The sequence below is a fragment of the Eleutherodactylus coqui genome, chromosome 4, assembly GCF_035609145.1.
Source record: "Eleutherodactylus coqui strain aEleCoq1 chromosome 4, aEleCoq1.hap1, whole genome shotgun sequence".
In the NCBI taxonomy this organism is placed as follows: Eukaryota; Metazoa; Chordata; class Amphibia; order Anura; family Eleutherodactylidae; genus Eleutherodactylus; species Eleutherodactylus coqui.
In genome coordinates this window covers 206,494,471-206,509,253 of record NC_089840.1, presented here as the reverse complement: position 1 = coordinate 206,509,253, position 14,783 = coordinate 206,494,471, and the positions used below count along the sequence as shown (strand labels likewise).

At 42.3% G+C, this 14,783-nt stretch overlaps 1 protein-coding gene across 6 annotated transcripts in view; it reads right to left on the bottom strand.

Annotated features, from left to right (window-relative positions):
• LOC136625967 (uncharacterized) overlaps positions 1 to 14,783 on the bottom strand; it is a 252,447-nt gene that overhangs the window by 35,992 nt on the left and 201,672 nt on the right. For all 6 annotated transcript variants that reach the window (XM_066600606.1, XM_066600609.1, XM_066600607.1 and 3 more), the window contains one exon: positions 1,752 to 1,802. In XM_066600606.1, the coding sequence (XP_066456703.1) occupies positions 1,752 to 1,802 (51 nt within the window). The remainder of the gene's footprint in view (positions 1 to 1,751; positions 1,803 to 14,783) is intronic.

Genomic DNA, 14,783 nt, shown 5'->3' with positions numbered 1-14,783 from the left:
TAAAATAAAATAGAATTTGAATTCTTACCTCTCTTGGCTACTGCCCATCCAGTGCTGTGGTTCTGGTGCCTGCCACACAGACCCTGGAAGCAGCAACGAGTGGTCATGTACTGTTCATTGTGCATGTGACCCCTAAGTCACTCACAGGCTTCAGCGGCCATAGAAGAATCCCCACTGAAGCCTGTGAGTGGCGTGTAATATCGAATCAGTGGGGGAACTGCCACTTGGGACCTTATCAATCAACCGTCTGAAGTAGATGCAGTGCTCGGGTGATTGCCACTGCCACTTCACTGCGTACTAGGCACAATGCCATACATTTCATAGCCATATACCAGCTCAATCACATTCAGTTGAACTGCTGCTAGGTCATGTGACCGGGAAACGTGAAAACACAGGGCTGAGGTGAGAGCGTAGCCTCTTCAATCAGTGGGGGTCCTGAGCTGCAGACCCCAACCGATCTGATATTGATGACCTATTCTGAGGCCATCTTAGTCCCAGAAAACCCCCTTTAAGAGTTTTTAGCATAATTCCCAGTCAAATGAGTCCTACACTTGAGCCATCTACCTAAAGGCAGATTTGGTTATGTAAAGTGCAGAGACATCATCACACTCAACTGAGTATTTAGCAGTATTTAAAGTGACCCTGTAGTCCAGCGATCCCCTTTCTAGTAAGCATTAGTTGCCAACTGCTGCTTCACTGCATGAGATATAAGAGGACCAAGTATGCCCCTTTTACACGGGACGATTCTCATGTAAGCGAGCGCACAAGCGAGTGACGTGACCGCTAATTTGTTTGCAGTTGTTCGCGATCGTTGAGAATGTATAGACCAGCAGATTATCGTTGAGACTTTTTCCCTTCTAGTTCAGTACTTCACAGCCCTATGTGACACGCTGAGCGCGGAGCGTTTGGATGTAACGAGAAGTGAGCGAGCTGGCAATGGTTTTTGTGCAGGGTGAAACTGAGGGAAAAGCTAACCAGTGCACGAAAAAAAAAAGTGCGCGATGAGTCGCGAATACACGTAACAATTATCACGCAGTTTTGTTTATTTGTAAATGGACCTTAACCCCACTGCGAACCCTTAAGGCTATGTTCACACAATGATTTTTTTTTTATGAGGAATGTACTTGCCATAGAATGACAGGAAGAAATCCAAGGCTGCAACTCAGATTTCTGCTGAGCACTTGAAGTTAGGCATACAGCAGACCGCACATGAATTAACCCCATGCAATGGGGCTAAGTAGTGTGTGGCCACCTGTGGCCATTTCTGTACAAACTCTGCCTCAATAAGAGACATGTTGCTTATTTTTTCACATCCAAGTGCAGAAAAATCTGCACCATCACAGCATGGATTCCTAGATAACTCAATGCAAGGCGGAATACGCCTCAGAATTTGCGTAAAATGTACTATGTGTGAAGATACCCTAACTGGCTGCCATTCGGACTACCGCTCTTTGGCCATCAGGGCTTGTTGAACTGTAGTTTCAGAACAACTGGAGAGCCACAAGCCGGTGACCAGTGTGCCAGGGTCAGAGGCGTTTGCCCAACTGCTTAAGTGGAGGAAGAAAAGTATGAGAAGACGAAGAAGTTGTGTCAATATCTTACACTTATTTATACCACCGAGAAATGCTTAACTAAGGTTTTCCAACACTTCTAATGCTTGGATTTTTTTTATAGGTAATCAGATAGTGCCACCACTGCAATACTGAATGCACACAGACCGCAATGGAGGAAATAGTATCATCCTACATTACCTTGGAAATGTTGCTGGAACGGCTGACTGAACGCCCCAAAGTCTTTTCATTCTGAAATACAATGTAAATGGAAATACATGAGACGTGTTAAAAGACAATTCACATGAAAGAGAACAGACAACAATAGCCATCAGTCACCTCAGCAGAATACTCCTTAAGTCTGTATATTGGGCTGCAAGACACAATTTTATCTGCCTTCACATGTTGGAATGAGGTTTGTCAGAATGTAAAAAGAAAACATTGTATGTACTGGACATTTCAGAGCCCGTCAACATGAATGTAGACACAGAAATTGATGTACTTTCAATAGAACCTAATAGCTGCAGGCAACGCAACGGATTTCCGCCGCGAATTACGCGGCGGAAATCCGTTCGTGGGAAGGAGGCCTAATAGGCGTTAAACTCCTTTGAGCCCGGCCCTACTATGATTTTGCAAAACAATTTACTACTCAGGCATTTAGATCAGTCAGGGACTATGCTTCAAGACTCGCAGAGCGCTGGAATTACGGTGTGAGAGCCCTAATCTCATTAGCACAAGGAAAGATTAGAGACTGAAGGGGAGTAGACACAAAGTAGATGTTAGACAGTAATGGTGATGAATGAGTGGAACAGGTTGCCATGGGAAGTGGTGAGTTCTCCTTCAATGGAAGTTTTCAAACAGAGGTTGGACAGACACCTGTCTGGGATGATTTAGTGATCCTGCACTGAGCAGGGGGTTGGACCCGATGACCCTGGAGGTCCCTTCCAACTCTACCATTTGATGATAGATAAACCATAGATAAAGAGCAAGTGATTCTGCCCTTTTATCAATAATGGGGTCTCAGCACCTGAACCCCATCAATGAAAACATCTCAAGTCACAGGTTTTGTGAAAGGACCGCAACCTTTTAAAGCAATGTTCTGATTGGTTGTTATTGGTAACCTACCCACTTTTTGGTTTCATTATAAAATCCCGGTGAAAAATGGAGTTGCTGGGCCTCAATGCAAAATCTATAACAGCCCCCAACAATAATGCTTTATTTATAGTACTTCTCTCCTTATTTGGGGAAGAGAGACTTATGGGCTCCTAAGGCACCAGGGCCCGATGCGACTGCATCCTCGGTACTCATTATAGTTACACCCTTTCCTATCATCAGACTTGGAGACCCCCATGGTTCTAGAATAGGAGGTCTCCATCACAGTATATCACTATTTATCATTTCTGCAGTAATACACTATTTTTTTTGTTTTCTTTCAACACCAATGTGAATAATCCTTCAAGAGACCCGTTTGTGGAGAAGGAGCATGGTGCCATACGCTGAAATAACAGGCTCTTAAAATTGATGTCAGTCACCAGAGGGATGCTATCAAGTTCACTGCTATACATTTAGAAATGACCTTTTCCGAAAGTGTCCTTTATTGTCAAGAAATTCCTCAGCTATCTCCGCACTAAACGTACAGATTTCAGCAACTTTGGTTTTGCAGAATGACATCATATATAAATGTGCACTTAAAAAAAAAATTATTTTTTTTTACTTAAAAGCTTGAAACTTACAGTTTTCCCTTTTTTTTTATACAAGAAATGTCAGGCGAGAATATCGCTGGGTTTAACGTCTTCCATCACTTAAACACTTGTGGTTTTTCTAGCAGCAGAGTACATCACCTGTAATTGGGTATGTTTTGTCCTTGTTATAATTGAAGATTTCACTGTCAAAGCTGTTGCAGCGCTGAAAATCTCGACTCTGCAACCTTTGATTTTTATAAAATCCCAGGTCATCATTTGGCAACTCAATTTCCTCATCTTTCATTGCTTATGACACATCATGACTTCAATTGTACAAGGGGACGAACTCATCAAAGACCAATGTATCCGTCAGCTTATTCTCCGCAGTGTTTGTTTTTAAACAGTAAATGCGGCGTATTAAACTGGAATTTTAGCTTTTTTACAAAAATATTGCAGTTTCCACATTGCCCACAATGGACGGTCTGATAAAAAAAACAAAAAAAAAAACATACTCTCTCAGGTTTTACGGGGAGCAGCTCTATCGAGGCGATTTACCACTATTCGCAAGTGATGGCACATCGCTAGGCTAATCCATTACTTACTAATCGATGGGGACCCCAACCTTCCTTTATAATGAAGCTGTAGCTCCTTCATGGATTTTCCCTGCCACTATCTTGAATAGGGCTGTTCTGCAAGTTTCTTTGTTCTTCAGTTTGGCAAGCGTCCTAGAGATAATACTAAAATGGCATATCCTAGTGATATTCCATAACTTTCAATTACGGGAATATTCCTTTAAAAGGGGTTATGCCATCAGAATAATTCATCCAATACCATAAAATAGCTGATAAAAATGATTGATCATTGGTGGTCTGACTTCTGAGACCCCCAAAGATCATGGGACAGCACACCTCAAGTTTCCCTTAGTGAATGAAGTGGCGGTATGTGTGCATGAACACCACTTCAATGCATATGGATATAGCTGAGTGATGTGCTCGGCTATCTCTGTCAACCCTATAGGAGTCAATAGCGTATTGGGCATGTATGCGCACTATCACTCCATTCACTAAGGGGAGCTCAGTGGTAGTGGTGGTGGGTGTTTTATTCTCATGATCCCTGGGGTTCCCAGTGGTCAGGTGGATAGGCAATACATAATTTTGGTTAGAAAACTGCCTTAAGGACTGTCTCCAGTAGGTAAAAACAAAATACAGTAAAACCTCTTCTAAGGTTGGTAATCCGTCCGAAAGCAATTGACTTTACCTGAAACCATTGCTACTCAAGGTAATTATTTCCATGGGAATAAAGGAAAACCAATTAATTCGTTCTCGACATTCCAATAACACACCAAACCACATTTAATGGAAAATAAATATGGTCTTTAATATCAAAAACATAAAAGACAACTGTAAAGAATAAATGAACATTTAACATATTATTGAACATGTTACTGTGTGTTATTTGTGGTTACATCTACTACATCATCTGTACTCAGCATTATCACTGTGTTCTCTGTGCTGTTACATAGGACTGCAGGTGACATCATTATAGGTCCTCAGCGTTAGCACAGAGAAAACAGTGATGTTACATAGGGCTGCAGGTGATATCATTATAGGTCCTCAGCGTTATCACTGTGTTCTCTGTGCTGTTACATTTGAGTGCAACTGTACGGTACTGTACTGTACTGTACTAGTGTATTACCCGTCGCCGATTATGAAGAAGGGTGGGTTGCATTAGTAGACGCCGAGCAGGAGACAATGTGGATTTAGCAGCAAGCCCACATGGGCCGGCACACGCTGATGTTATTAGAGGCAACCAATGTTACTAGAGACAACATTTTGGCTAAAAAAAAAAAAATTCGGCCTTACTCAAAAATGGTCTTAGTAGATGTCAATGCTAGTAGAGGTATCACAATGAAACAGTGTCAGCAGCAAAATCAATTTTCTACCCTATTTAGGACCAGACCTTTATGCATTCGCCAGAAGGAAGCCTCAAACAAACGCCTCCAGAAGTAGATTCAGTCATGCAAAGAAGTACTGGTAGCATATCCGGATGCAGTAAAAAACTGAAGGTTTTTATTCTCCCATCACCACAAGAAACAGCGACGTTTCGGCTGAAGAGCCTTCCTCAAGCTAGTCGAGGTTTGACTAATTTGACTGTACATATAAAACAGATTTACCGTATATACTTGAGTATAAGCCGAGTTTCTCAGCACATTTTTGTGTTCTGAAAAAGCCCCCCTTGGCTTATACTCGAGTGTGGTGAAAAAAAACAAAAAAACAAACAAAAAAAAACAAAAATGCAATACTCGCCTCCCAGCTGACGTCTGTGTCCTCGGCGCAATGCTCTGCCCGGCGGTGCAGCAAGCTGCTTCAGATTTCTCTCCGGCTTGGTTTTATATTCCCCCGCCGTCAGCGCTGTGATTGGATCGAGCGCCGGCTGTGATTGGCTGGCGCTCGATCCAATCCCAGCGCTTCCTCACACAGCGATGATGGCAGGGGAAGTCAAAACAGAGCCAGGGAGATGACAGCGGGGAGAAGTCTGAAGCAGCTTGCTGCATGGCCAGGGAGAGCATCGCGCCGGGGACACAGACGCCGGCTGGCAGGTGAGTATTGCATTTCTTTTTTTTTACCTAGTATATACTCGAGTATAGCTAGGCTTATACCTGATTCAATGGGTTTTACCAGTATTACCAATGGGTTTTACCATATTGTTTTTCTTGTACTACTTTTAAAGAATATATTTTTAAAAAATGTCTTTCTCTCGCTATCTATTAACCGCCATATTTTTTTTATTGATAGAGTTATGTATACCACTTGGTTTTGAACTTAATATTTTTACTACTTAAAAGAAAAATGAGTTTTAATAGAGGTTTTTTTTTTCTTTAGTTATTTTATGTCCTCATAGGGGACATGGACTGCCATTGTTTGATCTCTTATAATATATTCAGCAATACTTCAGTATTGTAGTATAATGCATTCAAACAGGCATTCTATTAAGCCCTGCCCCGGGCAATGCTTAATAGGCAAGCAGTCATGACAGCCCTGAGGGCCTTTACAGAATTGACAGTTATTGACCGTAATAGGAGTTCTCTCCGATCGCAGCCACTGCGGCTGGGTTTCGGCTGTCAAAGACAGCTGACACCCTCTATGTGTGGAGGGGGCTCAGCACGCAAGCCTGCTCCATACAAAACCCACGCACATCGGACTTACATGGATGGCTGATGTCAACAAGAGATTAATTAAAAGAAAAACACTGAAAAATATCCATGCAAAAATTACTTTAGTGTTCTGAAGAAGATATTTAGAAAAATCTTTAGTGCCACCGTTGCCAATAATGATTTTTTGTTTAATACACAAAATTTTTCTAATGTGAGTGTCTCCATAGTTAGAGACTACAAACAAACCCTGTGTGCAGTCTAATCCCAATGCCTTCGCTCTGCTGCACGTTTTGCCAACCTACACACAGTAGAAGATGGGACAGTTGGAAGAAAGTAGCACATGACTATAGGATCAGACTACCTACAGGGTTTGATTGTGTAGTCTGTTACCATGGAAACGTAGTTCTACATAGAAGCTGTAAACATTAAATGGCAGATTTTCAATCAAGATTTTTCGTAAAACCGGTTTATTTTTTTACCCTACATGCATTAAAGTAATGTGATGAGATACTTTAATAAGACATTTAATTTTCCAATACCTATTACCAGATCCTAAGACAGAAGATGAATCAGATTCTCAATCTTAGTCGCTCCTACATATCCCTTACCTGTTTGTTCTTCTAAAACAAAGCATGAATGGAACTTTAAACGTTCAAGTGAGATCAAATACAGATGTTGAGTTAGAAGCGATGCTTTGTTTCTGCAGTGCAGGCAATTAACCTCTGTTAAAAACATCATTTTAATTGTCAAAGGTTTACATTTTGAAACTGCTCTTGGGAATTTGCGGCTTCAAAAGCACACCACGTGTTCCCTTAATTTCCATATGCAAAACCTCTTATTAATTGTACACACTGCAGATGAAATAACAATCTTAAAGCAACAGGTAGTTGTATTTAAGCATCGTAGTGAGAAATATTATTTCCTATGCCAATTAATTAAGTTCACTGGCAAAGAGATCGAGGAAAATCTGCATGCGGAGGCATGTAGCGCAAAATAAAAGGAAGTAAAAAAAAAAAAAAAGTATTTCATTCCGCCCCTTATTTTTTTTTCTCCTTTTTAAAGTGCATAGATCCAACAAGTCCTCCATACAGAAGTCTGATTAACTGCTTAAACTCTGCCTATTTAACATGAATATAGCAATATGCGTGGAGAAAAAAAAGGAATGCGGTGTATCAAGTGCCATGCCACGTGTTCCAGCATCCTTGTGTCACGACAAAAAAATTAATAAAAAAGTGCCCCCATCATTCTTCATCCCAGCAATTGGTAGGACGCACATATGTCAGAACATCCTTCCCCTCTGTACTATTCAAAAGAGGTATGGACAATACTTAGAGGGGTTGTCCAAAAGATAGCTTATGGACAAAACACCATTCCCATGCACTAAAATAACTAGACATATGCTCCCCTCTTCCTGTGTCCAGCATTGTTGCTCCAGGTCTCCTCTCTGACTTCACATGTACAGGCTGTGCCAAACTGTTTAAGGGACATCATAGGTGCTGCAGCCAATAACAAAGCTCAGTGATTGATTGCTGAGCTGCTATTGGCTGGAGCGCCTGTGACGTCCCATAAACTGGGAGGGACTGCAGCCTGTGCATAAACACATGGGGCAGAGGACAGAGCAGCGGTGTGGGACACAGCGGGAGCGAGGAGAGGCAAGTATATGTTTATTTGTTATTCTAGTGCATGGGAAAGGCATTTTACTCATAAGCTGTAACTCCCCTTTAAGGGAACCCATCACCACCATCTCACCCTTCAAACTTCACTAGATAGCAGGTGAGGAGAAATCTATCGCTTCTAATGCCAACTCTTTTCCTAAGATATTCATGCACCTCTGCAATTAGGTTCCAAAGTAAGTCCGTGCCACATGCAAATCAGCAGAGAAAATCATCTGGAAAGAAGAGTCATGCTGATTCATTAGCTGCCTCATTTATAAATCAGATTGTCACATCTCCATTACACAGGAAACTGTGTCCAGCAAAAGAGAGGGGGCAGACTTAACTCAGGGGTCATGTATCAGCATGACTCTTCTTGGCCAGATGACTCTTCTCTGCTAATTTGCATATTGCATGGAAATTCTGAAACCTAATTGCAGAGATGAACAGGTTCATTAGGAAAAGACAAGGAATGAGAAGTTATTGATATATTTCTATTTCAACCTCTGCCAAGCAGCGAAGTCAGGTTTAGGCTGGGCTCACATGGGACGGAATTCCAGTGGAATTTTCGCAAAATGGCCGCACCGAAAAACTGCGAGAATTCTGCTGGAAAAGCGCAGCTTCAAAACACGTGGCCTTTAGTGGCCTTTAGTTTTGTAGCGGTTTCACCATTGGCATTTCACTGCGGCCATCTCCCCCCAAAGAGAGGAGAGAAGCAGCTAAGGAATTGAAAAAAGAATTGACATGCTGCGTCTTTGTTTTCTGCACCGCATGTCAGTTTCCGCGTGGCTTGGCCGCAGCGTGTGGGCGAGATTTTTGCAAAATCTCGTCCACTTTGCTGGCTAATTCTGGGATTAGGAGCCGTGGGCGGAATAGCCATGCGGACATTCCGCCCCGTGTAAACCCAGCCTTAGGGGTGAGATGGTGGTGACATCCACAGAATATGCCATAAAAGTCTGCAAGTTGTTAGTCCCACCTCTGGGACCTGCACTTATCTTGCGTTTGTGTCCTCAGCACCCTGAATATTGGGGTTGAAGTGGTTTGGAGGATACAAATAGCCAAGCATCTTATGCTACACTGTTTCTGGACCTCCCACAGAAGTCGATGGTAGTTACACTAACAGCCTTGTACAAGAAGCTACGTTATCTCTGTAATTCAGGAGCTACAGAAACCACATAACTCGCTGTGCTATGCTGTTTGCGCAACTCTATGGGATGTTTGGATCTCTGCCAGTGTTGGCAAAGATGATAACACCCTTTAAAATAGGACAGGTGAAAATATAAAGGATGATTGCCAGAGGTTTGACTGCTAGGCCCCCTACAATCACAAAACCTGAGATCCCCCGTCCTCTGCAGGAATGGAGCAGGGATTACGAACGTCACCTACTCTCAATCCACAGTCCATGGGACTGACATACTGTGAGTAGCTGATACTGTTAGTGAGCCAACTCCTTTAAATGGGTTGACAGACTAGGACAACCCACTGCCATAAGCCCTATTATTGTAGGGTGAGGGTTCATTTGTAATGCTACTGTACATTTTCCCTATAGTGGTCACTCCCGGACCCACTACAATCAGACAATCCCCAAAGGGTTTGCATTTAGTAAACCTCTTTCAGAAAAGATCCATGTTCACTCCCAGTATAGCTACAGATGCGGCTGTCCTAATGAAAAGGCACACCCCGAATATACTTTGGGCTGCTTAAAAAAAAAAGTCTTAATGACTTGTAAATAAATTGTTTTATTATCTAAGAAAAATATTTAATGGATTAAATATTCTTTTTGTAAAGTTTCAATATATTAAATGGTCTACTTCGAAAACTCGCCTTACTACTAACAGAACCAATAATGGTGAAGCATTCACCTGCTATGGAGACACTAAGGGCTTATTCAAATGACCGTATATCAGCTGCGTTTTCACGCCGAGCCGATATACGGTGTCCTTGTCTGCAAGGGGGGGGGGGGGGGGGGAATGGAGGAGCCAGGAGCAGGAACCGACCTCCCGCCCCTCACCACTATTTGCATTGAGGGGGGGCGGAGCTAAGTGTCAGAACTTAGCTCCGCCCCCATCTCGCCCCCTCCTATTGCAAATAGTGGCAAGGGGCGGAGAGGGGGCGGGAGCTCAGTTCCTGCTTCTGCCTCTTCCATCCTCCCCCCCCCTCCCTGCAGACAAGGACACCGTATATCGGCTCGGAGTGAAAACCCAGCCGATATACGGTCGTCTAAATAAGCCCTAAAGCTGCTCTGTGATTTGTTGCTGGCCACATTATCTGTCCCACAGTTTCCACTAATGATGCATAATGTTACCGAACAGTACTAAAAATGACCAAATATTTCAAGGGAAATTAAATCAATTCTATTATTATGTTTGCCGCAAAAACTTTAATTGAAATCAGTTTTTCACTTAAAAATTCGGAACAGAAACCCTACTAAATATCTAATTCTACAGTAAAATGGGGTTACAGAAATATGGGGATTGAGAGGAGCTTCAACCCGAGAGCGAAAAGGTTAATGGATACGGAATGGGTTGTTTATTTTTAGCTTTTATCATGTCAGCCAGACCCTTTAAATGTGCTGATGAATGGCTTTATATAAACCGCTTTTGCTTGAGTAAGTAAAAAAATATATAATGACCTCCGAAGTCTCCTTGGCTGACATTAAACAATAACCAAGCAACTATTGAATTATGTTATTCAGCTGCATTGTAATAAGGAGACACGGCACAAATAATATATGCGTTTAATGGCTCTCTTGGATTACGGCGTTGCTCTGTAGATGCCTCGGACGCTGCTCACGGTAATGCTAGGTGGCGCTGTTCTCCTAGCTTCCTAACCAGTTGTGAGCAGGCAAAAAACAGTAGCGGAAGCGAGTGTGCACTGATGGGAAAGCCATTTTTTTCGGCTTAAACAGAGACCGCAGCCTATTTCCTAGCAAGAAACTTCCACAAGTCAAACATGCAAACAGTATTTAGAAAATAGGACTATTGCAATGTATTGGGGAGAGTTATTAAAGCTAGTGCAAGGAAATAGTGGAAAGGTGAATCACGTGACAAATCTGAACACTGCTTTAGTTTCCCAGAGAGCCAATGAGAATTTAGAGCTTTCATCTGATTGGCTGCCAATGGGACAACAGCTTGACATTTTCCCTCCCAATAGTTTTGATAACTTGCCCTTTATTATCGGTATTTATAATAGATTCTAGTCCACACCCAAAAACGTACCCAAAATATATATCTTGGGCTGCCCTCACACTTGCGTTCACAAAATAGTGTGCTCTAAATTGCGACAATTTTGAGCAGCGCTTTTCAACGCATTGTACAACATTTTTTAAAATGCCCCCCATCATTGTGATGGGTGATGAAGTGCATTAAAAAACGCAAAATTGCTCAAAAACGAAATCGAGCGCTAAACTGCACAGCCCTATTGAAATCAATTGAGGCATTGTACCGCGATTAGTAATCCCAGTAAAAAAATGGCCTGTGTGAGAGCAGCCTTATGGTGAATACTGAACAATGCCATCTCCTACATTTGGCAAGCAATTACTGTAATTTGGATGAAATCTTGTATATTTGAGGGCAGAGTTTTCAATACCCTCGATAATATCAATACCTGTAAGATCAGTCATATATTTGAGTGAGGTCATCTCCAGATTTATTAGAGTAAGGGCGCCCACCCACTGGCGTTTGCGATTTTCGTGCGTGTAAAATGCAGCGTTTTTGGCGCGTTTTTTGCGGCTTTTTCCGTTAATTTACATTGACATTCATGGGTGCATTAAGAGAAAAAGAAGGACACATATGCAACTGACAGTTCCTATGTTAAAAATTGCAACGGACTGAAAAAAAAAACGCCAGTGGACAGGAGTACATTCAAAACTAATTGCTCTTGAGAAAAAACGCAAAACGCAAAGGAAAAAAAATCACCAGTGGGTGGGCGCCCTAATAGAGAAGAATCTACAGAATCTACTCTTCCATAAAAACACTTTACAGTGTAAAGGGTCACTAACTTTCCAACAAACCTATAATAGTCAAAGCGATAATCGGCAAAGTTACTACCTACAATGGTGTTTTTATTCATAATAGTTGGATGAACCAATGCAATGGCTGTGATTGGGTTTTCAACTGCAATCAATGCAGCGCTGGATGAACCAATCAACAGCCATCACGTTGTGGAGGCAGGATTTATGAATAGGCTGGCCACGGCTCACAGCCAATTCATAAATCCGGCCTCCACAATGCGATGGCTATTGATTGGTTTATCAACTGCTGCTCAGCCAATCAATGCAGTGATGGATGAATCAATGCGATTGCTGTGATTGGTTCTTTGACTGCTGCTCAGCCAATCAATGCAGCGCTGGATGAACCAATCACAGCCATTGCTTCCTAGAGGCGGGATTTATGAATCCCATAACCAGGAAGTGATGTTGTACGAGTACCGAGCACTGCGGGGAAGCGCACGCCGAAGGTATGAAGAGGAGCGGGAGGGACCTGGACCGAGCCTGCTAGGCAAGTATAAGACTTCCCCAAAAAATTGTGCCTCTTTTGGTGCAAAAATTAATAAGACTGGGTCTTATTTTCGGGAACACAGTAGATAGCAAGACGAATTACAGAAAGTGGGAGAGGAGTGTTGTCTCATGCTGACCATAGAAGTCTATGGAGAGTAAATAGGTTGTCTACTCAGAGGTTCTGAGAACCCCTTTCATTACTAGCAAAACTCAAAAACATGCAACTGCATCTGACATATCTCAGTGCTGAAGTCTGGTCCAATTATTTCAAATCTGTGTGTAGAAAAACGCTGTACTGTAAAGACTACAAGGCAGATTCCCATTGAAAGCAATGGCATGCAGATCTGACATGGATTTAAGGTGGATTCACCACCAAATCTGCATCCAATTATCTGCCATGTGAACAGGGCCTTACATTTGTCACTAGGCAGAGACATATCTGACTGTAGAGCAGAATCCAAGGACATGTAGGCTACAGTATAGTCACAGGAGGAAGATTTGCTGTAGAGGTTTGTGCAACTGAAAAATCCATTCCATACATCTTAATTGTTTCTACAGCAAGCACATGGAATTTTGGTAATCCCTATTCAGAGGTTTGTGGCAATAGCAGAAGTAGTGGCCCAGAGTTAGTGGGGCCCCTTCATAATGTCTTTCTTGTGTTATTGTCTTGTCTGTGGCATGCATTTGATTTAGGTGTATTGAATGTTTGCAGGACTCAGAGGGTTAATGTCTGGTATGTCCTGTCCGGAAAATGTATCGTATTCAGTGTATCGTTTGTGGTCATGTGATTAGGATATATGTATATGTGTTGGCAAGAATGCAGAGAGTCGGTCAGTCTAAGTCAGTCTGAGTCTGTCAGTGAGTGAGCCACACAGACACAAGAGAAATCGGTCACTTGTGTGGAGTATGGGGGAGGCCGAGCAATTGCCAGAAGCTCAACCTGGCCCATCTGACCATAGATACCTCAGTATTTTGCGCTGAGCGCCGAGAGAAGGACAAACCACTTCATAGCAAGAAGAAGGGTGGGGAGCGAGTGAGTGTTTGCCGGTGGAGAGCGAGAGTTTGCTGGGAGAGGAGTGTGGCAGATAACTTGGACTGTGGACTATCCAAATGCCCTGAGAATCCTCCTGATTATACCACTGCGCTTTGTTTAGCTGTATAAAGACTGTTTATATGGATTTAGGTTCAGGAGTTTTCAGTAAACAAACAGAATCGACCATTCCCGGTTCTTGTTCAGAAAGTTACCCTGTGTGTGGACTACTTTATTACATCTGAGATATCAGCCGCAGAGTACAGAACAGTCGCATCACAAGTGACAACTGGACCTTAGGTAACCCCCGGTTATCTCTCCCCAGCAGTAACGTAGTCCGGTCCCGGGCTACCCCAGGTGGAGGAGATGGCAGAGCCCCGTGACAAGGCCTTTCTCTACCCCGCTGTCTCCTCGGCTGTGAGCCCGCTCCTCGGACGCTGGACAGAAATATACCATAATAGTGACCAAATGCTTATTTGTCCATTACCATTGTGTCTGACAGGCCAGGTTTTAATATCTTTTTAGTTTTATTTTCAAAAAGATGAAAAGTGAAGCATGCTGGGAGGTATAATTTAATAGTGACGAGCAATGTGGAAGGAAGACGTAAATGTAACAGTTTTACTGTACACTGTGATATAAACCTTGCAAAAAATGTCAATTACCTGGAAATATGAATTAATTTTACTTCTATAGATCTTTACTGTCTATTATAGTGAATGATTACCAGTTAGTTCCAAAGATCTTTCATCTTCCAGAAAATGAAGAAAATGAATATACCAGGAATATATTTTACTGAATGATTATGAAGGAGTTTTAAAGATTTTTGTTTTTCAGAAAGTGCAGAAATATACCAAGAACATATTTATTCTCGAGGTGTCGGTCCTCCATCTGTAAGTTGGTTAAAAACCTGGGAAACGCAGTCAAGTAAGATCCCTATTACATCTTTCCCAAACACCTGAGAGGGTAGTTATCTTAAAGGGTCTTGTCGTAAAACTAGAAAAAAGGGTCTTTTGTTTTTTCATAAACAGCGCCACATCGGTCACTGGGCTGTGCCTGGTATTGCAACGCCTCCCTATTCAAGTAAATGGAACTGAACTGTAAAGCAAAATCTCTGGCCAGATGTAGTGCCGTTAATGGAAAACCGGCAGACCTTTTTTTTTTCTTTTTAGACCCCGATAAAACTATTTAAATGGATAGTGAGAGTGTTTGAAAATGTC